The following is a 24,857-nucleotide window of genomic DNA, read 5'->3' as shown; positions in this document are numbered from 1 at the left end:
AACAAATGGAACACATCTTTGCTTAGTTAAAGTAATAGTCTTCAGTGCAGGAAAATGTTATAGAAATCTTCAATTTGTAGTTAAATGATTCCACTTTGAAGTATAAAGTCACACTTGTAACTGGCATCAAAGATGAAGCAGCCTTGTGTGACTGAACCCATGCCGTGCATTAAGTCTGGTAATCCATGGCAGGGTTTAATTAGCTGGTAGACAGCCATGTGAGATCTGCACTGGACAGGACCATTGCTTGGTATAGGAAGCTTACCCAGTGGTGTCAACAGGGTGGTGGGTAGGGAAATCATTTCTTCTAGCTTCTTTCTACTTCTTGGTATGATCTAGTCGGGGCTGAACCTCTGCATCTGAGCTCCAGACACTACAACTACTCGGTGAGCTCACTGTTGCAAGAGGGGTGCCTGCCCTGCCGTGCCGACGCCAGGTGCCAGACACTCTCATGCCCCTTCTTCCCGAAGGAGAAGCAGGAATTCCCTCTGACCTGAACCGTGTGAAAGAACACATCCAGGCTCTCTCATCCAGAGAGCAGCTCTGTCAGGGAGAACAAATGCCTCGGGGTGTCAGAACGCAACCAGCCTGAAGCATAAGCACATCCAACAAACACCTTCGGCTTCCGGCCCCTCACAGCACCTTAGGAAACGGGAAGCAGAAGACTCCAGAGAGCATAATCAGAACCTATATATTTCCGTTGTTTACAAACTGTCCAAGCTACAGATGGTTCTTGTTACTGTTGCTATTGTTGTTTGCAGCCCAAACAGAGGAGTCCCCTTACCTCTGTCTGAAAAAGCTGGCTTGCCTCAGGAGAGCTGAAGAACAAAGGTGATTCTCTCACCCGAAATTAAAGAGAAGAAAGGTCATTTTCTCATGTACTGTTCATTTGGGGAGCTGCCTCTGTTAATAATGCCTCAGCAGAGAAACCCAGTCTGTTAATCCCAGAGGTAGATGTGGAGATGAGAGGGCACGCAACACCTAGGCCTCCAGAGACATACATTATCATTCAGCAGAGACTACTGGCAGCCAGACAAGCAACTTCCTCTGAGCAAGCAGCGCCCAGCTTACCAGCGCTCCTGCCCAGCTCCCACACAAGGGGCTGAACTGTATCTGCCATACTGTGCCACGGTGCATGGTGACATCAGGGTGGAAGGGTACAAGTGGAAAACAAGACCCAGTCCCTTCTCTCCAATAAGCTGCTTCTGGAAAGTGCCGTGCATGGCACTGCATTTACAAAGAGGATTCACCACTGGGCCTGGAAGAGAGGCTTTGCCCAAGTGTTGGATGGGAGATTCTATAGACAGAGACGCAGCAGTCTCACAACCTGTGTGAACCAGTTTTCCGCACAGACAAAGCTCTCTCCCCCGTCTCAGAATGCAGCCTTGGAAGTCAGACTATTTGTTTGTTTGGATGGTTGCTTTTATTTTTTATTTTTACTTTTCCTTATTCTGGAGACAGGGTCTCATTCTATAGTACAGATTAGCCTCACAGTCACAGCGATCCTCCTGTCTCGGCCTCCCAAGTGCTGGAGTTTCAGGCATGAGTCACCACGTCTACTTTCTGACCTATTTTGAGTGCTTGGCTCCAAGGAGGGGACGCAAGTCGCTGCTAGGATGGAATTTCCCTCCCAGGGCTGTGGTGTATCATAGACGAGGCAGGCGACAGCAACAGCCGGTCTCTGGCTCTGAGGACAAACACTGCCGTGGGCAATCTCTTCTTCATTATTACTGCCTTACATCATCCCCTCAAATCTTATTTCAAGACAGGGCTCTGCAGCTGGTAAGAGCCTTGGCAAAGCAAACACAGAGCAGAGAAGGGAAAGGAACCCATTACAGGCCACCAAGTGAGGGTGAACACAGGGATGCAAGACTGTCCTCCCTTCAGGCAGGGAAGTCTGTCTGTCCCTATTCTCTAAAGACCACAGGCACAGAGGATACAATGTTCAATTCCCAATGCCTACAGACTCAATGAGAAGTGAACATTAGGGAGGAAGGGGACACTAAGACCTGTAATTTAATGACTTTGCAGCTGCTTCCAGAGAAAGACCCTTACAGGGTCCTTTTTCCTGCTAGTACTCCGCATGACAGAGGCAGACACCAGCAACATCATGAGGGAATCCAGGATGATCACAGAAGCCAGGTTTGGAAGTTCATGATGCTGCAAGTAGCAACTGACCTAGGCACACGGCACACACAGCGCACACCCACAGATACACACAGACACACGCGCACACCCTTTGTTTTGAAAGTGCTGCAAGTAGCAATTGACCTGGGCACATGGCACACACACCACACACACACACACACACACACACACACACACACACACACACCTAAAATGCTCCAACCAAGCAAAGCCCGGTGGCCAATCTCAGAGAATGGAGCCTGCACCCAGCATGTCTCCTGGACTTTTCCATGCATCTTCCACAAAATTCCCTTAGGACCTTCGCAGTTCTACGGCGGAATTCCAGCAGTGAGGAGAAAAAAAGAAATGCCTTACCTAATTCCTCCAGGCTGTAAGGTGCGGGGTTGGCATCCACAAAATCACTGTCTGAGGGAAGAAGGAAAGAAGAAAATAAAAATTGAGTCTGCAACCATGCAGGACCAATAAATCAGGCATCCTGAAGAGCTCAGTTCCCTTAGAAAAGAGCGGGGCTCTCTTTCCAGCGATTAGACTCAGTAAACCTGGATCCACGCGGGGTTTGAACTGCCTCATCCACTGAATGTGAGGACTCGCTGAAGAAACTTGGGGAGCGATTTGGTCTAGGAGCTGTCATCTGGAAGCTCGCAGGTGCGCACGGACTTTCCTGGTTGGGATCGCGCAGTCCCTAGGGGACAGGGCTGAGACTCCATCCTTTTCCCTTATCCCCTGGAGCGCATCGCTGGTTCCAGACGGCCCGGCGTAGACACCTCAACTCTGAGAAACCCCAAAGTTTTCCTAGATCGCGGAGGCTCGTGGACGCACAGCGACTGAGACCAGAGCTCCATGAGCCCACCCGGTCCCAGGGCCTGCATGAATCCCGGCCCCGTTGCTAGGCTACCTTGGCCATCACGAGATATGCGCGCGCGCTCACGTGCGCGCGCTGACTCCCCACTCCCCGTCAGAGAATGTGTTCCCGCACCCTAACCCTTTTGCTCATTTGTTAAAATTTCGAGCCTTGCCAGCTTTGAACGTATCCACTGCTCCTCTGCATTGGATCTGCCGTCCTCCAAGTGCCGGGGCTTCGGAGAGAATTTTCAGAACTGGGCACTGTCTTGGCAGCCAGGACGGGCGTTCTAAGCCCTCCGCCCTTCCTTCTTTTTTAATCTGCATTCTGACTGTAGCCTGAGCATTAGTCTCTCCTCTGAAGAGCCCCCTTGGCTTAAATAGGCTAAGTAACTTGGTCCCCATTTCACCATTTTACGGACAGGGAAGCAGTACCTGAGTAACTCGGGGCACACCGAGATAGATTTCCCTGTTGTGATAGGCAGGGAAAGAAGTCAGCCTTTCTCTAGTGTACTTTGACTGGTTTCAAGCACAGAATGGAGACACGGACGTTTCCATCCGAGTGTAACTAGTGTCTGATAGCTTCCGACTATGGGAATCTCCTGTCTGGATCACTGAGCAATGTGGGTACACCTGTGGGTACACCCTGTGTATTTTCCCCGAGTGATGGTGATGGCTCTGCCAGGTACGTCTGATGTTTGGGATCAGAGGGGTTAAAGAGAAGGGAGGAGAGAGGGATCCTGGCTCTCTCTTCTTCCTTAAAGGACTGGTGGTTGGCAGTTCAGAGCTTCTGGGGCCTTCTATGGCTCAAAGGGGCCAGGGCTGTAGCTGCAGGCCACTGCAGCCCTGTGTCTTGCTCAGAGTGTTACCCTGTAAACAGGTAGATCTCGGTTTCCATGGTCAGCTTTTAGTTACATAACACTGTGGAAGACTAGAAAGAAGCGCCAGCCTGCATTTCTCACAGAGCCCCGAGGAGAGGTTGTCCTTCCCCGCCCAGGCAGCCGTTCTAGAACCTTCACTCCAACCTCTTATGACTGTTGTCTTATGAAAGACAGAAGTTCCAAACTCAAGAACTGAATATATGGGAATGCATATTTACACACCACTTCACTCCTTACACACGCACACACATTCACCCCAAGACCCTGCCACACACCACTCTGCCCTTTCACACACACCCCAGGCCCTTCCATACACCACTGCGCCCTTACACACACACACACACACACACACACACACACACACACACCAAGATCCTTCCGTTTGCTCCCAGCAGCAGCAGCAAGCTAGCTTTTGTTTTCTCTTCAGCCTCCTCTCTGAAGGTGTCTTTGAATTCTCTGCTGTCTGACCCTGGCTGCTCTTCACAACCACAGACCATATTCCTGCTCCTCCCACTCCCTTTGGCCACATCCAGACCCTCGCGTCCTTCTGACTCCTGAAGGTATTGCCATCTGGCTTGCTGGTACTTTCCTCAGTCACACCCCTGTGTTTATTCTAGACTTTTCCATTTGTACATAGCGGGTTCTTCTGCCCCTCCGTCTGCTCAGCTTTTTGACATTCTCTCTCATCCTTGCCCTGCTACCCAGTCAGGCCCCTACTGTCATAGCAACACCATCCTTAAGATTAAGGCTGGTACTGAGCTCTTCAACACCTCCTACCTCTACAGTCTGCCCCTTTATTTAGTCCCAAGTCTCCTTGACTCTAGCAGAATTTAAATGAACCATTCTAGCTCTTCCCCTGTCCTGCACTTGGCTCCCTTCTGTCTTGACCTCCTAGTTTCAGGACGATTGCTATCATTTCTCATTTATTTGTCTCCTTGTAACAAATAAAGTCTAATGGTTCATTTTCAAAGGTGCCTCAAGCCAGCTACGTCCAGTTACAAATGAGCAGAGACACTAGAGGCCTGTTAATGCATACCACGTCAGCTATTCCTGCGTACACAAGCTAAGCTTTGCTCCTCCACCAACAGACCCAAGCTGTAAGTCTAGAATAGAAAGTGAACAATCAAGCTAGCCTAATAACCTGAAGGTGTGACAAGGCGTGTACCCAGTAAGCTTTGAGATAAACAGGGTTTAAATGCTGAGATGATCCTACAGATGGCTTTGTTGAGAAACAGACAAACCTAAGTGAAGAGAAACACAGGACCTGGGTGACATGTAAGATCATCCCCTCCTGATTACACAGCCAAAGAGGAGAGGAGGAAGAGGCTTATGGAGCTGGGGTTTAAAATCTGTTTTCCCATCAATCAGCATGCCTGCCATGTGGGGCAGGTGCAGGACCCCAAAATGTAGTGAGCTACCTGGCTCCGGTGCCCTAAGGAAGTGGAGTCTCCATTTCTCATACCCTCAAATTCACCCTTCCTCAGCTCTCTAACCCAGCGACCACGCCGCACATCCCTGCTGCATTTTTCCCCTGTGCTCCTTGTCTATGAAGGAACCACCTGTCCTGATCCAAGACCGGTTCCATTGTGAAGTAGCCCTGATGGACACGGCTTCCCCTCTCCACCTGAACTGATGCTTGCCTTTGTCCCTTCTGTCGAGGCTATAGACATGCCAGTTCCTATATTAACTCCCATCTTCTTCAACTTCCTGTCCCTCTCCCCTTCCTTCCCTCCCCCTCTCTCTCTCGCCCATCACAACAGAATTCATCTAAAGAATAGTCTGTGTCAGTCTGACTCTCTCTTCCTTTTACCCTCAGAGGCAGGCCAACAAGCTTGTCTGTATGCTGAAATGCCCTGTCTAGCCAAGGTAGAGCCCGGTCTCACCCTTGTCAATTACACAGCCAGTTCCTCCTAATGAGGACTTCAAGGTCTCTCAGACCTGAGTCTAACACCCAGCTGAACCATTTGCTGGCAATTTCAGCCAGCCTTTATTTCCCATAAAACTGGAGGTTATATTGTCATCTAGTAACTGTTGCCAGAGTACAAGTTCATCCAGTAAATTCCAAGAAGAGAGATGGCCTGTTGTAAAGACTGAAAAGTTGTGGGTTATTGTTGGATCTGGTGTGCCTTTGTAGCCATGCCAATGGGCTCTATTTGTTTACTTACAAATTTTAGTTACGGAAAGAAAACACTTACCACAAAATATACTCACATTAAGAAGGAATGGTATTCATTGTTTCTAGCACTTGGCTTGTGCTGCACGAACTGGGCTGAAAGCTGGTTGCATGGCAACAACCTTACCCTCTCTGAATAGTGCTATGGTTTAAATATGATACCCTAAAACCCATTGTATAGGAATTGTGACCTCCAAGTTCTGTGTTCAGGCATAAGACCTTGAAGAAGTGATTAGGATTTGATGAACTTGTAAATGGACCTCGCTTGGTGACATTAGTGGCTTCCTAAGAGGAGGAACTAAATTTGAGCTGGCAGTCACACAGTGGCCCTATATGGTACCCTCCAGTAGGTTCAGACTGCAGCAAGAAGATCCTCATCAGATGCTAAGCACATGCCAGCAACACACGCGTGGGCCAGCCTCCAGAACCACACACGGGCCAGCCTCCAGAACCACGAGGCGAGAACATTTTTATTATGCATCGCCAGTCTCCAGTGCTTTGTTACAGCAAAGGGATCTGATGAGGACAGCGTAACAAATGCACAGGGTGGTCAGAATACGGAGCCTGCCACGCTGTTTGGCCGAACTGCTCTAATCCGCAGCGGACTCGCTCTGTCACCAAAACGGCGGGTTACAAACCAAGGACTTTCCTCCTGGCACTTCAGTCACTGGCATTTCCCAGGCACCAGGGAGCTAAGGAGAACACATTTTTTGAAGTTTCAATATTTGCTACTAAAAAACTTTTCTGGAATATGACTCCAGTTTTCCATCTTATGAAGTAAAGTGAACAATTTTTTTATTTTATTTAGGTAATTGAAATGTTATGCATGCCAGGCATGGTAGCAAATGCCTTTAATACCAGCACTCTGGAGGCTGAGGCAGGAGGATATGAGCTACAGGCCAGTCTGCACTATGAAGGCAGACTCTGTCTCTAACAAAGATGTGCATTGGGAATGTGCCCTGCTTCCAGCACTGTTTCAAGAGCTGCATATTCAGAGCAAACCCGTGCCAGCCCTTCTGTTGTTTCCTTCCTTCCACCCTTCTTTTTTTCCTTTTCTTTTTCCATTTCCGTGTGTGTGTGTGTGTGTGTGTGTGTGTGTGTGTGTGTAGACCCAAGGCTACATGGGCAATCATGTCAACAATCATCCTTCATCCCTCCTCCAAAACCGTATTCAGTGAGGCAAAGTCTCTTAGTCAAATCAGCTCACTGACAATGTCCACTCTCACTAGCTAGTTTGCTCTGGAAACTCATCCTCGACCTCTGAGTCTGGAATCACTGTCAGGCTGCCATGCCCATCCAGCAGTTAGGTAGGTTCTAGGAAACTGAATTCTGACCGTCGCAGCTGATTGGCAAGCAATTAACCACTTCCTATCACTTTCTAAAAAGGGTTTCCACTGCGGAGGGCCTTGTTGGCTCCCGTGGTCACATGCCAAGTACTTACTCTAGAAAAGCATGGTTTGGGAGCATCGCTGAGTTATAATGGACACTGCACATTCAGAAGCTATCTGTTATGAAGGGGACACTCGCTCAGGAATGACAGCTGCCTTGCAAAGGCTCAGCTCCCTGCAGATAGTACTTCCTCACTAGATTGTTGGGAGAAGCAGAGCGGGTGTGGTGTCTGGCAGCCAGGGGCTGACTAAACATTCATTCTCCAATGCAGGGGTTCCTAACACTTCAGAGTGCTACCTTTCTATGTACCAGCAGAGAGTGGCATCCTGCTGCACTGGCCCCTATAGACAGTAAGAGGGAGTCCCTCTTGGTGTTTCAAGGGCAGCAATATTAAAAGGCTAGACACAAAAGGAGAAAGCAACAAAGAGAAACTCTCTCGGTGGCACAGGTAAAGTTTTCCATAAAACTAGAATAAACAGAATGAGGGTTTCTCCTGATGCTGTCACCGTCACCCTGATGCACAGCAAACCCAGTGGGCTTTTGGAAGGTACCTTTGGACCCCACCTCCTAGTGTAATACTAGTTATTTTCCTAAGCTTTGGAATATTTGTAATTAGACAAGACTATGCCATTTGATCGAGGTCAAGGAAAGAGACATTCAGTACACACAGGCACAAACAATGGAAGCCTGCTTCCCATCTGTCCGAACCTCCAGCCTCAACCGCAACTGCAACCCCAGCTATTCATTCCTCCACCCTCGCTGTTATCCTCTGAACATATTTAAAAGTGAGTGTGAACTGCGTGTGGTGGCCCGAGCCTGTAACTCATGCCTGCCTCAGCTACGAGAATCCCAGACTGAAGGCTTACCTTCACACAGTGAGTCAGAGGTCAGTCTGAGCTATCTAACAAGACTGTTTCAAAGAATAGGCAAACATAATATAGGTGTAAATTGCTAAAAAAAAATAAGCTAGGTATAATTAACACAAAAGCTAAGTTGTGCTTCCATGCATAAAACAAAGAATACTTTTTAAATCAAAGGCAACATATTTCTAAATTAAATTTTGCTTCAGTCTCAATTGCAAGCTAAGCTGTTGGCTATTTTCTGTTTAAAGAGCAGGCAAATATATTAAAACTCGCAGAAAAGAACATATGCCCACTTTTCAAATGCTGTACAGTTTTAAATGAAATTTAGATGATTAAAGGAGTGCAACCTCAGAGATCTGAAACATTCCATGAGAATCTTATTTCTCACTATTGAAGCACGCTTACACGGCTACACAGGGTCTCCCTCCACTTCCAGAGCTAAGAACACATTCCAAATGCTTTCTAGAATGGCTGTGAGTGTTCCTAGCAAAATGCCCAGTTCCACTGTCCCCGGGGACCCCAGCAGGAGTGTGCCCTGAGTAGTGTAGGAAGGTTGCTAACCCCACCCGAGTGAGTCTCTGCGGCTGAGGGAAGCCTTCTGGAGGCCCTGCGTGAAGGAAGGGCAAAAACAGTTTGTATGAACGGCTTTGAATCTGAGAACACACCAAGAGCGACCCATCATTTACATAGAGGAGAAAAGGCAGTAGTGTCTTACAGTAAGCTTCTAACATTGGCAGTGGTGAGGGGTGAGGCTGGGGGTCACTGTTCAATGCCACATGGAAGCCATCTTTTGCCAGTTTGACAGAAGGTGGTGTCATCTGGGAAGAGGGAACCTCGACTGGGAAAACCCTTCCTGCAACTGATTGGCATGTAGGCACATCTGTGGGGCTGCTGCTTGATTAACAATTGAGGCGGGAGAACTCAGCCCACTATGGGCGGCACCATCCCTTGGCAGGTGGACCTGGTTTATATAAAAAGCAGACTGGGCAAACAGAGGAGAGCGAGCTAGTAAGAAGTATTCCTCTCTGGTCTCTGCTTCAGTTCCTGTTTCCAGGTTCCTGCCTTGAGCTCGTGCCATGGCTTTCTCTCAGTGATGAACTATAGATTGTAGGCTGAACCTCCACCCCCCACCCCCACCCCACCTACAGCTTGCTCTTGGTCATGGTCTTTATCACTGCAACAGAAAGCCCAAGGACACCTGATATGCTACAAATTATCCTGGCAAAGAAAAGAGCTACACACTGGGTGTGCTGGCTTGTGCTTGTGCTCCCAACACCTGAGCGACGAAAGCGGGAAGATTGCCGTGAGTTCACTACCAGCTGCAAAGCAGCCTGGCCTACAGAGTAAGACACCGTCTCTATGGAAAAGTCCTCCCAACAAGTCAGGCTGGACGGTGGGCAGAGCTCACTAGTATCTGAGCAGCCTTCCCAGTTTCTTGCCTGGGGAGATCGCCAGTGAAGGACAGAGGGAGCCAAGCCCTCCTGCTGCTGCCTCGCCTTGCGGCACCTCACTTTGCCTGCCTTTCTGCAGGTATCCCTCTGTTGCAGTTAAGCACAGGGTACAGGGGAGGAGCAGCCGTGGCCTCCCTACTTTCTCTCCCTGGAACAGGGGAAGACGATGTCCGGGCGGTGGCTTCAGCAGTGCGGTTTCCGATCTGCCACCTTGTCCCCATCCGCACCTCCGAGGACAAGCACAGACCCACCCAGAGCCTCTGTGCTGCGCTTTGCCGCTTCGCCGTTGCTGTTGGTTTTTGTCAAAAGGCCGCTTGCGACTACTTGGTGACTGACCAGCTCCTGGGCTAAATCAGCCTGGGTGTCATTCCTCCTCCTCTTAGGGTTTAATACTCCTTCCTTTTAGCTCAATCTTGCTTCACGATCCTTGATAAAAAGGAGGAAGAAAATGGCTGGTTTCCCTCCCTTTAAATAAAAGCCAAACCTCAGATAACTGTTTCAAGTTTTTTTTGTAAATCTGAGAAGAAATAAATGAGCAGCATAGGTTCAGAGGTAGTTCTCCATCTGAAGAAAACAACTGTTATCCTTGGCAGAAACTGCAGGGATGCACCCTAGGAAAACACTAAATATATACATATATATATATATATATATATATATATATATATATGTATACACACAAAACACACACACACTTATATATATATATATAAGTATATCTCCAAATACCATCTATTAGCACAAGAGACACTGCTAACAAAAGCAAGATTCTTTTTGAAGCATACAAGCTTGGATGTGTCCAGCCCCTTCTTCCCACACTCCCATGGCCGAGGATGGCACGAAGATGAAAGCTCCGCCCTCAGCACCGCATCAAAGGAAAGAAGAGCAGGCTGCGCGGAGATGCTCCTTGTACGCAGGCCCAAACCAGAAAGAAAACGACTCCAAAAATACACACAGAAAGAGGGCCCTGCAGAGGAAAATCGCACGCTCCCGCTAACGCTCAGCTGGACCCACTGAAATCAGACAGAATAACCCATGCTGGGACTAGGAGCAAAGGTATTTTCTGTAACTGAAATCCGCAGGCAAGCCATTAGGAAACACAACGCGCACAGGAGGAGCGGCATGAATGCCAATATGCAGCGAGCACTCTGGTCACAACCCCCACCCCAGCGTCCTGAACTCGAGGGAGGACTACTCTCCTAGAGATGCCCTGAGTCTTCCTGGGCTGCTGGGGTGCCTCTCTCTGTCACACTGACATGGCTTCCTTAAGGGGTCAACCACCTCAGCAGTCAGCTCCGTGTACCTGGGGTAGAGACAGGCAGAGGCCCACACCCTAGACCTGGCTTTGCCACTCTTCCTGGGAGGGCCCAAATTGTTCCTACACTGTGCGCTTCTCTGTAAAATGGAAAAGAGGAATTCATGAGTAACGGGACTTCTATGTCCCAGCCCATGGGGATACAAGACACAAGGCATCAATAGTCACGGACAGTGGGGCGTTCGGAGAATGTGGCCTTTGAAACCGGCAGAGAAATTACAGAGTTCTGGACTATAAAGACACGAGCCTAGCAGTGCTTAGCACACATATGGCACTCAGAAAATGGTCACTTCCTTTCTTCTCCACCAAGATTTGGCTTCTCCCTGACCCTGACACTAAGGGAAATCCTCCTGTTTTGATGACCACAGCGGAGATCTTAACCACTGACCTTCTGGGATTTGCCGCCTATTGCTGACAGGCTTCCCAGTCTCTGCCTCTGCCCTAGGAAGGAATGCAGGTAGGGGGTGGGGGAAGTCCCCTGCCTCCACCCCAAACAGCTGAGAGAGTGCAGCCAGAAGAGAAAATGTCTTGTGAGTGCCCTGAAAGGCCAGTTTACCCTATACCAAATTCTAAACCATGAGTGGTAGACTGTAGCCCAGCCCAGACCAAATTGTAAGGTGACACTAGGGAACAGGGGACTGGCCAAACTCTGTACTCCTCCTTGTGTTCTGTGTGCCAGCAACTACATACAGTTTCATCCAGAAATATGCCAGGTGGTAAATATGTTTGAAAAATCCTAAGTCCTTTGAAGGTCCAGGCTCTTTGAAGTATTTGAAAGGGCGTAGGAAGTAAGAACAGGAGAGGGACTTTCCTTCGGAAACTCCAAATCCCTACCGCTAACACCACACACACAGCCTGGACCCAGGGCCTTCCTAGCCAACTTCCTGACAACTGCCCAGAGAAGCTCTGAGGATAATGCAGCTGTGTGTGCACCTGCTGGGAAGGTCTGTGACTCAGGGTGACTGAACCTCACCCACAGAGACGGAATTTTGAAGACTCTAAGAAGCCAAGGACAGGGCCCGAAGGCCTTGACACTTCAACTTTCCTTGGAACTTCACTAGAAAGTCAAATCCTGCCCTGGAGATCAGGCCTCCAAGATAGCAGTAGCCAGTGGCTGGAGGTGGGGGAGAGAGTGGTGTCCTCGGAGACAAGCAGGTGAGCCACAGCCTTGGGATGCGTAAACAGAGACAGATGTGGGCACAGGTGAACATCTGAGTGTTTCAACATCAATGTTTTCTGCCTCTACTTCTTTTGTCAACAAAGCAATTAAGTTCCTAGCCGTCCAAGTCTGCCACTGAACCCCGAGAGTCTCAGGTTCCATAGGCAGAGAAAGAGGTGTTGGGCAGTGCCTGGACAGGCCTATGAGCCTGGGGTGGTGCACATCCAGGCTGCAGACTCAGCTCTGCCATTTATCCGAGTGACCCTGGGCAAATCCTCAACATTCCAGGCCTCCTTTCCTCATTCATCAACTGAAATGATTTTTCTTTCAATAAGAATTGTTTGAGATAGTCTATATCCATACGAAAAGGTCTCAGCCGAGGGTCAGGAAATAACACATAATTAATAATGAAATTTTGTAATTTATCCAGCTTAGACTTAGCTCTGTCATGGAGAGGCTAGTACAATTGGTTTCTGAACACGTTTTTCTCATCCTGTTCCCAGTCTTCACCAGGCTCTACTTAGTCCCTTGAGGACATGCCCCGTTCCTGAATCTCTGACCAGGTCCTCTGGAGATCACCCCAACACCAGATCCACACAAGTTCCAGTCAGGCTGACCCTTGTCACTGGGCTGTGTCCTCCAGCATCATTTTACTTCATCTGCCCCTGACGTCCCCATCACTACAGACTGATGACCTGAACTGAGACCTGAGTTCTCAACGAAGATGGTGCTAAGCACCATCAGCACCAGACGCTCAGCACGTACCTGAGAGCTGGACTTCCCCAGTGGGCAACCTCAGTACCAGCTCTACTTCCCTTCTTATGGCCAGCTTTGCCCCAAGGAGTGCAGATCTGTGAACTCACAGAGCACTGTGGTAGTGAGATCACAATAAGTGAGGCCACGCCCATGTTACCATGGTCACTGAGCCTTCCCATTCTAAAAATCTACAGATGATTCTATTGCATGATTCCAAAGGCACCCGTAAGTCCCACTGACTCCTGTTCTCCCTTCTGCTTTCCAGACCACTGGCTGAGATGCTGTTCATACAATGAGAGCAAGGTGAAGGGGTAGGAGGACGGCAGAAGCGGAAGGGCTCTCTCTCACAAAGACAGCCGTCCAGGAATCACCTACTGTGTGGGCATTGTATGCGTGTGTGTGTGTCTTATGGGATGCACATGTGTGTGTTTCATGAGATGCACCGGTGTTTTCTCCCGCCCATATGATGTTCCTTTCAGAGCAATAGGGCTGCAACCCCATATCAGATATCCTGCATCAGATATTTGTGCTATGATTCATAACAGTAACAGAATTATAGTAATGAAGTAGTAATGAAATAATTTTATGGTTGGGGGCCATCACAACATGAGGAACTGTATTAAGGATCATAGCATTAGGAAGGTTGAGAACCACTGCCCTAAGGCATTCCCTCTGGTTGGCTTGGTAGGAAGAGGTACACTGTATAATAATACAGAAGCCCTGTCCATGCTCACTGGTGTAAGTTACTCCATCTCAGAGAAGGGGCATGTCAGAGTGATGTCTAATGATCCAATTCTGTCTGGATACACACACACACACACACACACCCCGCCTCCACCTCCTCTTGGCTTTTCACTGCCTGGCGTCTGCTCTACTCTCTGTGATAATCTCATATATACACATCAGGAGGCTTGTTCTTAAAAGCAAAAGGCATGGTCCTCAGGTATCGGTATCTCAGGTATCTTGGAGCTCTTCAGTGGCCCCAGCCACTTCCGTAGAGCTCTAGCAGCTTGGGGACATGGAAGGGTGACAAATTCAACAGGACCACAGCTCTGCCTCAGCTGTCTGCTGCCTCCGTCTGCATGCTCCACTCCAGAGAAATCTCATAGTGAACTCAATAATCGGACAAAGAGAAAGAATGGCAGGGGAGCTACCTACCCTACACTGCTAGCCTTGGCTACCCTGTCCTCTGCCTCAGGGACTGTAGGCCACTCAGAGGACTCCATCAGAGTGAGATCCCAGTTCCTGACACACAGTGAGAGCTCAGGAAATGACAACCTGTCATTGTCACTGTTGGTCCCCATCCGGACGCTGCAAGAGTTCTTAATCCTTGTCTCCCCCAGGGCAATGGTATTTCTTATAGTAACATAGGTAACAATGAATGCTTTGGGGATCTGAACATAGGTCTGTCTGACTTCCAAGTCCCAACTCAGTAGGCTCCACCCAGCAGCCCTTGAATAGCCAACCAGTCTGGGCAGACGGGGAGTGCAGACAGGCTGGCGCAGCGAGGGGCAGGAATGGGAGATACCAAGTGAATCAGGACCATGAAGAGTGGCCATACCCCCTCTGGTGCTGGGGAAATGCTGAGTCCCAGTGTGTGACAGCCAGCTTCCTTCCTCCAAAGACCAGTTTTCACTGAGGTCCATGCTTCTGCCTGGTTCCTCCTGCATACAGCAGCTCTCAGAACAAATGCCTGAAAGACAGAAAGAAAAGGGTGTGTGGTGTGGGAGAATTATCTGTATTCTGTCAATCATATTTTAATAAAACGCTGATTGGCCAGGCAGGCAGTATAGGCAGGAAAGCCAGACAGGAAGTAGGGGTGGAGTAAAGAGACTGGGAGTATTCTGGAAGCAGAACCTCCCTAGCCACTCCTGTGCAGACCACCGAAGAGGCAACATGTAAGCTGTCACACTGAGAAAGGTACTGAGCCCATGTGGCTAACATAGATAAGGATAATGGGGTAATATATGTTATAAGAGTTAACAAGAAGCCTGACCTAATGAGTCAATCAGTTTATAACTTTATGGAGTCCTGTGTGTAATTTCTCTTTGGGATTTGCCGGCTGTTGGGGTACCGGGCGGGACGGAAACCCCAACAAGCCGGCCCTCACACTACATATGGCGCCCAGACGTGGATAACTGAATCCACAGAAAGCCTGAGAAAGCTTGGAAAAGAATAGAGTAAAGCATGGCTTCTTGGTGGCAGCAATTTCTCAGGTCTACTTTGCTTGCTAGAGGCAAGCAAGCGCTCTCATCTGAGAGAGGCTTCCTGACTCAGCTTTAGTTGCAAAACCTTGCAGCTCTTTAAAGAGGTCCTGCCACAAAACACTTAAATGTTGTTGATGACAAGCTGAACGCATTCTTTTCAGTTTTCAGCTGTAGCAGGAGAAAAGCTGTGCTGTTTTAAAATGCCGGCTATCTGGGCTGTCCTGCCAGAGCAAACTCTGACTCTTTCAGGCAGGCAGTCCGACTGAGTGTGGTCTGTGAGCAGAATGCTGCAGCTTGCTTGCTGGCAAGGACCTTGAAACGCCATAGAGTTGTGGCAGTGAACACAGCTCTGGCTGGTACCTCAGCCTTGAGGCTGAAAAGCTAAGGAATGAGCTGGATCTAGCCGTCAAAGTCACAGCTCTCCATATTGCTTAGTAAATTAAAGACTCATATGGTCAGAAAAAGAAAAATATACAGTAAAGAGAGATTCAAAGAGGAAGAAAACCTCTAAATGGTTTACAGTGTGTATATGCAGGCTAAAAGTTAAAGTTCTTAAAGTTAAAAGGAAAGAAAGAGAGTAGTTGGGTGTGGTGGTACACACCTTTAATCCCAATGCCTGGGAGGCAAAGGTATATTGACCTTTGTGACTTCAAGGGGCAGAGGTAGATTGACCTCTGTGACTTCAAGGTGTGGTAGTACACACCTTTAATCCCAATGCCTGGGAGGCAGAGACAGACAGATCTCTGTGAGTTCAAGGTGTGGTAACAAACACCTTTAATCCCAGCACTGGGGAGGCAGAGACAGGAGGATCTCTGTGAGTTCAAAGACAGCCTGGTCTACAGTGTTATTCCAGGACAAAGATATACAAAGATCCTGTCTCAAAAAGTAAAAGTAAAAATAAAAGAAATAGAGATTAAAATAAAGCCACATAAAGATGGAAAATGCACAGAGAATCTTCATACTGTATGCTATTATGCTCTCTTTAAATTGTTTGATTGCTGAGGAAGGAGCAACAACTGCTAAAAGACTTTTGTTTATAAATGCTGCTGAACAAACCCAAGATAGGAATTTTGAAAATACCTTGGCTTCAAAACTGAAGTCAAAAGGTATGTTACTTTGGAGAAGAGATTTTGCTTTTGTTTCCACAGAAAATGAGAGACTCTGGATTTATTCAGAGTTAAGAATAATCACCTTTGACCAAGGGAGGCCACCTGAAAAATCTCCAACAGGAACAGATGGCCTGGATGTCTGAATTCTACATCCAGAACATATTCAAGACTGCTGCCTGAGATGATCAAGACTCACAGGATACTCCAGTCAGGACTTGATTATAACTCTAAATTTTCTTTAGGTCCCCATAAGATCATCAGCGCCCCCAACCAGCAGGAAGTAGCCTGAAATACTACGCCCACATTCCCAACAAATGGACTATGGGTATTTTCTTTTGTTTAAAAAAAAAAAAGAGGGAAATGGTGTGGGAGAATTATCTGTATTCTGTCAATCATATTTTAATAAAACGCTGATTGGCCAGGCAGGCAGTATAGGCAGGAAAGCCAGACAGGAAGTAGGGGTGGAGTAAAGAGACTGGGAGTATTCTGGAAGCAGAACCTCCCTAGCCACTCCTGTGCAGACCACCGAAGAGGCAACATGTAAGCTGTCACACTGAGAAAGGTACTGAGCCCATGTGGCTAACATAGATAAGGATAATGGGGTAATATATGTTATAAGAGTTAACAAGAAGCCTGACCTAATGAGTCAATCAGTTTATAACTTTATGGAGTCCTGTGTGTAATTTCTCTTTGGGATTTGCCGGCTGTTGGGGTACCGGGCGGGACGGAAACCCCAACAAGCCGGCCCTCACACTACAGGTGTGGATTACTACTAATGCCCTCCTGAGGGCTGACGCCTTCTTGTTCAAATGTAACCAATTTCCAATCCACTCTAGGATTTTGGCTTGCAGGCTTACTGTGGAGATATGGGCATGGCCTGAGGGGAGATTGCCAAAGTCCCAAAGCCACATTCCTCTGTCCTCTTGGTTAAGGAATGTTCCTGAAGCAGCTTTCACCACTCCTGGATCTTGGGCAGAGAACTTCCTTTTGACTTTCATGTATTTATTATAGACTTCTAGAATTTCAGGGAAAGCAATGGGGAGAGAGGGAGGAAGGAGAGAGGAGATGAAGGAGAAAACAAGGTGGAGGAAGGGGAGGGAAGGAGAGAGAATATAGTCGTGTGTGTGTGTGTGTGTGTGTGTGTGTGTGTGTGTGTGTGTGTGAAAAACAGACCAAAATTCTTCAAATGGTCATTAGGATGGATTTTTTTTTTTTTGTAAATTTCTGCAGTTCCTTGGAGGCCTCCATAGTAGGAAGAGAACTGCAGTAAATGTCACGTTAAAGGGAGACTCCAGAAGTCCAAAGGGCCCTGGGGACCAGCTTCCCACATCCATCTGCAAAGCCCAAGGCTTGTGTCCCAAGGCCTCCTGGCTTTCATGAGAAGGTCCAAGCACCACACTGGCTGCCCTTGAGAAGGCATGCTGGGAAATAAACTGCATCTTGGTTGATGACAACTCATGGCCAGACTTTTCCTCAGATTACAAAGCAATCTTCCTAACGGTGCTGGGAGCAGGGCTTCAAATGAAAGTGGTTTTTGAATAATTGAACATGACTGAGTCGCTCATCTGTGAATGTGGCAGGAGAGAGACCTCCACCGTGGCGGAAACCCTGAAGCCTCATTGGATGGGCACAGTTGATGAGCCGCTGTAATCAGAGCAGATGGCTCCATTCGGTCTCTAAACCTCTGGAATGCTGTTCGGAGCGGCCCTGTGGGTCCTGTGCAGCCTGCAGGGCTGGAGACAGAGCAGAATTGTTCCTCTTGATGTGCTGCTCCTGGCGGTTGCACCGAGCAAAGCCTCTGATGAAGTACCAAGGGGGATAAAAATCACGATGCACTCACCAGGAGGCTCGCCAGAAACCTGTGTTCAGCCACGTGGGTGGGTTTAGTGCCTTGAGGTTTTAAAAGAGAATCCCAAACAAGAATGAATATGACAGGTGAAGTACCGGACTTCAGAATCCAGGTCTGAGCCTGACTCTGACATTGACTTTGGACAAATGTCTTTCCCCAGGCTAAAGTTTTCCGCTCTGACTGAAAGAACTCAGAATTGCTGCTGTTAGAGGCTGGTCCAGGTGCCCAGAGTTTGCAGGCTGGAATAGTTTGCTTCTACACATGTGCTGATTTGAATGATAATGCCCCGTCATAGCCTTATAAATTTGAATGCTTGGTCCCCAGGTGGTGGAACTGTTTGGGAAGGATATAGGAGGTGTGATCTTGCTGGAGGAGGTGTATGACTGACCTTCAGCTTGTGAATCAGATGTAGATTCTCAGCTACTGCTCCAGGATCCGCTTGCCTACCACCATGCTACCCACCAAGATTATCACTGACTGTCTTTGGAACCAGAACCCCAATAAACTCTTTCTTTTGTAAGTTGTCTTGGTCATGCTATCTCTTCACAGCAATAGAAGAGCGAGACACACGGGCAACCTCTCTCCTGTGTCAGAGGTTGAGGAAGCTGCATTATTTGTTCATTGGCTAACTGAGTGTGTAATAGCCAACTGAGCTAGAGATTGCCTACTATTGAGCAAGAGACATTCTCCACACAAACTAAGAATATAAGCCAAGTTAGGTGACATAAGCCTAGCTCAGCACTTGGAAAATGAAGATGGAGGAGAAAAGGTTCAAGGTCATTGTCAGCTCCATAGAAAGTTCCAGACCAGCCTGGACTGCATGAGGTATCACCTAAAACAAATCAAAACTAAAAACTAAAAATATGTTTCTGAAATAAATCTAATCCTGGGTCATGTTTACAATAGCACCATTTAATGGCCCCAAATAAATATAGAATATTTATGTCTTTATTGATCATTAGATAATATTGATAATACTAATATATCCTGAAAAAGATTGGGGGTTTTTTGGGTGGGTTCTGTATAACAGCCTTGGCTGTCCTGTAACTAGATATTGTACTGAAAAAGATTTTATTTACAATAGACTAGAAATTCCAAATCACCTTCTAATTAATCCTTGCAGTACCCTTGAGGAGCTAAAAATTCTTAAGAACTTTGTTTGACTTTTAATTGCTGATCAGTGAATAGTGTTTCAAGTCAATTCCTCTTCCTACTGCCCCACTAATGCAGACATCCCTGACTTCCAGAGGTTAGATTTGCAGGATACTGTCTTCTGGCTGTGTGCTCTTAGACTCAACCCCATGAATTTAATCTTAGCCACCTGAACTTTTCAAATCTTTCTGTAGGCCCCACGGATATTTATGATACCCGAATTTCACACCTCAGCTAGGAAAAGCAAAGTATCAAATAGGAAATGAAATTGTATGACTCAAATATTACGAGGAAGGTTTGGGGTCGGTCACAACTATTACTGAAACCAGCAGTATCCCTTGAGTCCCAGCGAACCCTGGGGTTTCTCGTAAAACTCTAGAGTTATAGAAAATAGTTTCCAGGGCTCTGTCCATATAAAGCAACTCATCTAGTGTTTTCCCTAAGTATTTAACTTCTTCCCAAGTAAAGCCTCAAAGACTGAGTTAAAATTTAAGAAAGTCAGAAGAATTTAGTGGCAAAGTCATCGCTACAGCTCTGAGAACAGGGAGCGAGGATGGTGTGGCAGCACAAGACGGAGCATGCAGTAAGATGCATCCATGGAACCCGGCTGCACTCTCAACAGTTGCCTTTATAGAGGTGAACCATCTGCGCACACGGACTGGGGGCTGAGACACCGGATGCTGTGAAGATGCACTTACTACTTAAACGCTGGTTGAGTAAACGGAGGAGTAAGTGATAATGGTGAGCCAGTGGGGATCCCAGCCAGACATTGCAGCTCCTAAACTCCCAAGGGAGATGTGCTCATTCTGATAAGGTATGGCGAGCCAGGTGAGTAGAAGGGGTCTTCGGATGAGTGGGAATTTAGCATCATGACTCAGCTCACTTAAATTTGACATTCTCTTGTCTTGCCCGTGTGCCTCCTCAGTGAGGCATTCACCCAGCGTCCCTGGGCCAGAAGCCCGGCCAGGCTTTGTTGGCCAATCTTGTTCACAGTCAGGCAACATCTGGCTGTTGGAGATTCTCTGAAGTAGGATCTGCACGGTGTCCCTGGTCCATCTGCGCTGATTCTCACAGCCTGCACTGTGTCCCTGCTCCTTCTTTCCCATCTTTTGTTGTAACCAGTGTTTCTGAAACCTGTCTGATGATGTCACTTGATTCATTGTTCCCAGGGGAACCAGAGGACTGTTCAATGGTGCAGGCCCAATCCAGCTATGGCTGGGGATGTGCAGCTCCTGAATCAGCTTCCTTCTTGGTCTTTTGGCCATTCATAAAGCTTGAGCAGGATTATTTTGGATACTTCACCATCCACACCTTGCTAACTACAATTTACCCTTCCCCTCTCACTTTTAGCCTGGTCCTGAGTCGCCAGAGTCTCCCACCAGCACCTATTCTTTTCATTTATGACACTGTGGTACAAGTCCCCTGTGTCTGAAAGGTTTAGTATACAGTTTGCACCTTGTTTGTGTTGGTGCGTTTGCATTTTTGCGGTGACTGTCCCAGAGGAAATGATACAGGTATATTAAATGATGTACTTAGGAACAAATGAATGGGTGGTTGTGTTTGGCACGAGCCTATCTCAGTTTAACAGGTCTCTTTGACAAGGATTCTGTTGGCAACCTCACCCACATCCTCTGCCTTGGTGATTTCTCTGCCTCAGCACACTGATACGAGATTCCCCTCAGTATGCTGTAAATATGACTCATTGCCATTGATTAATAAAGAAGCTACTTTGGGCAATGGTTTAACAGTAAAGTCAGGCAGGAAATCTGAACAGAAATGTAGAGAGAGAGTAGGCAGAGTCAGAAAGACAACATGTAGCCACTGGAGGAGAAAGACACTTGGGCAGGTATGGCAAACCACGAGTCTCATGGCAAAATATAAAATACTAGAAATGGGTTAATTTAAAATGTAAGAGCTAGCTAGAAATATGCTTAAGCTATTGTTTAAACAGTATTACAATTAATACAGCTTTCTGTATGATTCTTTCAGGTCTGGGCAGCCAGGAAATGAACAAGCAGCCTCCGCCTATAGCACAGCGTATCTACCTTGGCTTCAGCCTGGTCCTGAGCCCTGTCTGATTTAACTGGCTGAGATCCCCCAACCCATGATTCCACTTCATCTGCCATTGGCTTGGCACGTCCGATACCTGTGTACACACCAGCCTCCCAAACGCAGCTGAGTCATACCTGAGATCCTAGTCACCAGGGCCATTTCTGCTGCTATGAACTTGATCTAGAAGTACAATGCAGAAGGCTTACCTGCACTTTGGTTATCTACTCTGCCATTCTGTGGCTCCATCTGTCAGGGAGTTTATAAAGTACCATGCCTGGAGACTCAGGTGGAGAAGCAGGAAGTGTATTCTGTGACTAAGGGAGTTAAACACCCATTGGTTCCAAGGAATGGAGACAGAACCATGTCAAGCAAGAATACTCGCTAATAATTTGATCTATAAATTAAAATACATACAAGTGTGTACATGTACACATAAATGCATGCACATAAATTCACCTATTCATTGAATAAATATTTACATAATGTTCCTGCATTCTAGCCCCTGGCATAAACACTTGGAGTCAAGAAGGATAGATTGTCTTCAAAGACTTTTGAGAGTTATTGGGAAAACACATCTGGACAGATCAGTACAGAACAATGTACCAAGTGGAAACATGGAGGCACACACAAGGGAACACAAGGGTTTGCAAACAGTAGAAACAGAAGTGGGAAGTCGATCTGGAGCTCTTACTCCCAAGCCTTGCCTTCATCATGATTCCCTAGTAAATGCCATTCAGCCTGAGCTGAAACCCTACCAGGGATGCAGTGCTCCATGCCCCCCCAGCTTTCCTAGGGATACAGTGCTACCTGCTCCCTAGCTATCACAGGGATACAATGCTCCCTTGCTCCCCAGCTACCCTAGGGATACAGTGCTCCCTTGCGACCCAGCTATCACAGGGATACAGTGCTCCCTTGTTCCCCATCTGACACAGGATACAGTGCTCCCTTGCTCCCCAGCTAACCCACTGCATCTGTGAACATCTGACAAGCAATTCATATTTAGATTTCCAACAAAATACTGATAATACCCTACACTCTGACTGTTCCAGTACCTCCTGGACCTTGTTCTGTTTTTAAAAGGCTGTCCATGGGTAAGATGGACATCTCTTCACGAATAACAAGATCTTACCCAGTTCTAGTATTCTCCATGCTTATAAAGCTAGGCCTGCTTCTTGGATGAGTCAGGAGTAGGAAGAGCAGCTTAGGCACGGGTGGTGACATAAATGTGCGTGGTCCCACCCAGCAGCTGAAAGACACAACTGACTGAAGCAGGAGAGGGAGGAGACCACAGTATGGGACTGGCCTCCTTGATGGCTGAGTTCTCAAATACCTAAGATCCAAGTTTAGATGCCAGGGGGAAAAAGTCGAAGGTGACCTGGGCCACAGTTGAATTGTGAGTACTCTCCTCTTTGGACAGCCTCAAGAGTTTATTCTGATGAGTCTCAACATCTAAACTTGGAAGATTCTTTTCTCTCTAGCTCAGAATAACCAAAAATGTAGAATAGATATTTGGAGTCTTACCATTCAAAAAATATAACTCTGCAGCGCTTAAACTTTGGGGAAAAATGTGAATGTATATTGTGAATGATAGGGTGGTTAGCACTGAGAAGAACTGAACCCCTTTTCCATCCGCAATGCTTGGTGGCTGAGAGCTGGGCTACCTATTCCCTGGGCTTCTTATTTGTTTCTGAAAATTTTCCCAACAACATAGAACTGAATATTCTCAATAACCTGAAAAACATTATTTCAGACTAGCTTATCCAAATGGGTAGGATGTTTTCAAAGCTTCAGTGGAATTTATTGATGTTAATATTTTGAGTATGCCACTAAATAATTTATAACACTCTCTAAGGAGCTGTGGTAGGAAGCAGATTTTTAGGAAGCCGAAGGAAGTTAAAAAGTTATGTCGGGCGGCAGTGGTGCACGCCTTCAATCCCAGTACTCGGGAGGCAGAGGCAGGCAGATCTTTATGAGTTCAAGGCCAGACCTGTCTATAAGAGCTAGTTCCAAGACAGGCTCCAAAGCTATAGAGAAACCCTGTCTATAATAATAATAATAAAGTAATAATAATAATAATAATAATAATAATGAGGTGTTGAACTCAGGATTTTCATCTCTAAAGCCAGTCCATGGAGGGCAAACCTGGAAGCCTCCATCACAACACCTTCCCATGCTGACTGCTTCCTGGTTCCCTTGCTTTCCCGAACTCCTTATGCTCTTCCAGCACAGTCCTTTGCCACTGGAGGACCACACACACACACACACACACACACACACACACAGACACACACACACGTATACACACACACACAGACACACACATACACACACGTATACACAAACACACACACACAGAGACACAGACACACACACACACACAGACACAGACACACACACACACACACACTCGGTGATGTTCTCACACTAATGTCACCTCCTCAGCACCAAGTCTTATCTTTTTTACCCTTCCCTCTTGCAGGGAGCATAGTGACCAGGCTGGCTCAGGTAATGCTGCTGAGTAGAGGCAGCTATACTATACTGTAAGCTGAGAAACTCACCTGCTCACATACCAGGTTAGGAAGCATGATTTTCAAGTGTGTCACTTTGATTTGCACTGTATTTGTCTAACTCTGGGAAACTGTCTTACTGTGCCTGTCTAAAACACCTGATGGTCCTAATAGAGACGAGCGGCCAATACAAGGCAGAAGCTAGGAAGGTGGGGCTGACAGGCAGAGAGAATAAATAGGAGAAAGGAGGAAGAGGAGGAGCAAGAGAACAAGGAGAGGAGGACGTTAGTGGTCAACCATCCAGCTACAAAGAAAGAAGTAAAGAAAGGTATACAGAAAGAGAGAAAGATAAAAGCCCAGAGGCAAAAGGTAGTCGGAATCATTTAAGAAAAGATGGCAAGAAACAAGCCAAGATAAGGCCAGGCATTCATAACTAAGAATAAGCCTTTGTATGTGATTTATTTGGGAGCTGGGGGTGGGTCCCTCAAAAATCCAAAAGAGTAAAACATCACTCAACAATAGCACAGTTAGAACGGCAATAATAGCAAAATCTCTGCCATCAAATTCCATCATCCTGGTAGGTCTATGTCCAGTTACAAATTGATAACAAAGAGAAAGGAAAAGTGTTTGAAGAGACTGGGTTCTCACAGTGTTTTCTTATTGTGTTGACCCAGCAGGAGACTCTGCCCTGAACTCAGTTCTTCCCGTGTGTGGAAGAAGGCTCACAATGCTTCTTCCATCTTGAACACAGTTTGGGGGAGACTAGATGCCAGCTAAAGAGTACACAAAGCAACATGCAAATGTGCAGCAGCCCATCTTTGCAAATTTGCTCAGAGACATCACTTGCTATTCAGCATTGAAATTCAAGTTGGCTCTTCAGGCTGTGAGGTGCAAGTCTGTGGGAGACAGGGTAAACGGTGGTTAGCAGCAAGGATTGGGGCCGGCTCTGAGGCTAAATCCACCGTCGTCACCCACTAGCAGTAGTCGAGGAGGATAACCTACCCGA

The 24,857-nt window shown here is 47.2% G+C and overlaps 1 protein-coding gene across 2 annotated transcripts in view; it reads right to left on the bottom strand.

The window, feature by feature from the left end:
* Amotl1 (angiomotin like 1) overlaps positions 1–24,857 on the bottom strand; it is a 134,919-nt gene that overhangs the window by 101,520 nt on the left and 8,542 nt on the right. Inside the window, exons 2-3 of one of the 2 annotated variants that reach the window (XM_085689910.2) lie at positions 14,537–14,668; positions 2,503–2,553 (exon numbers count right to left, since the gene is read on the bottom strand). In XM_085689910.2, the coding sequence (XP_085546036.2) occupies positions 2,503–2,553; positions 14,537–14,645 (160 nt within the window). In that variant the 5' untranslated portion in view covers positions 14,646–14,668. Of the gene's footprint in view, positions 1–2,502; positions 2,554–12,984; positions 13,032–14,536; positions 14,669–24,857 lie in introns of those variants that run through there. The other variant, XM_048433682.3, reaches the window with a different exon arrangement.

This window comes from Myodes glareolus, chromosome 4, assembly GCF_982192425.1.
Source record: "Myodes glareolus chromosome 4, mMyoGla1.1, whole genome shotgun sequence".
In the NCBI taxonomy this organism is placed as follows: domain Eukaryota; kingdom Metazoa; phylum Chordata; class Mammalia; order Rodentia; family Cricetidae; genus Myodes; species Myodes glareolus.
This window is presented reverse-complemented; position numbering and strand designations above follow the sequence as displayed.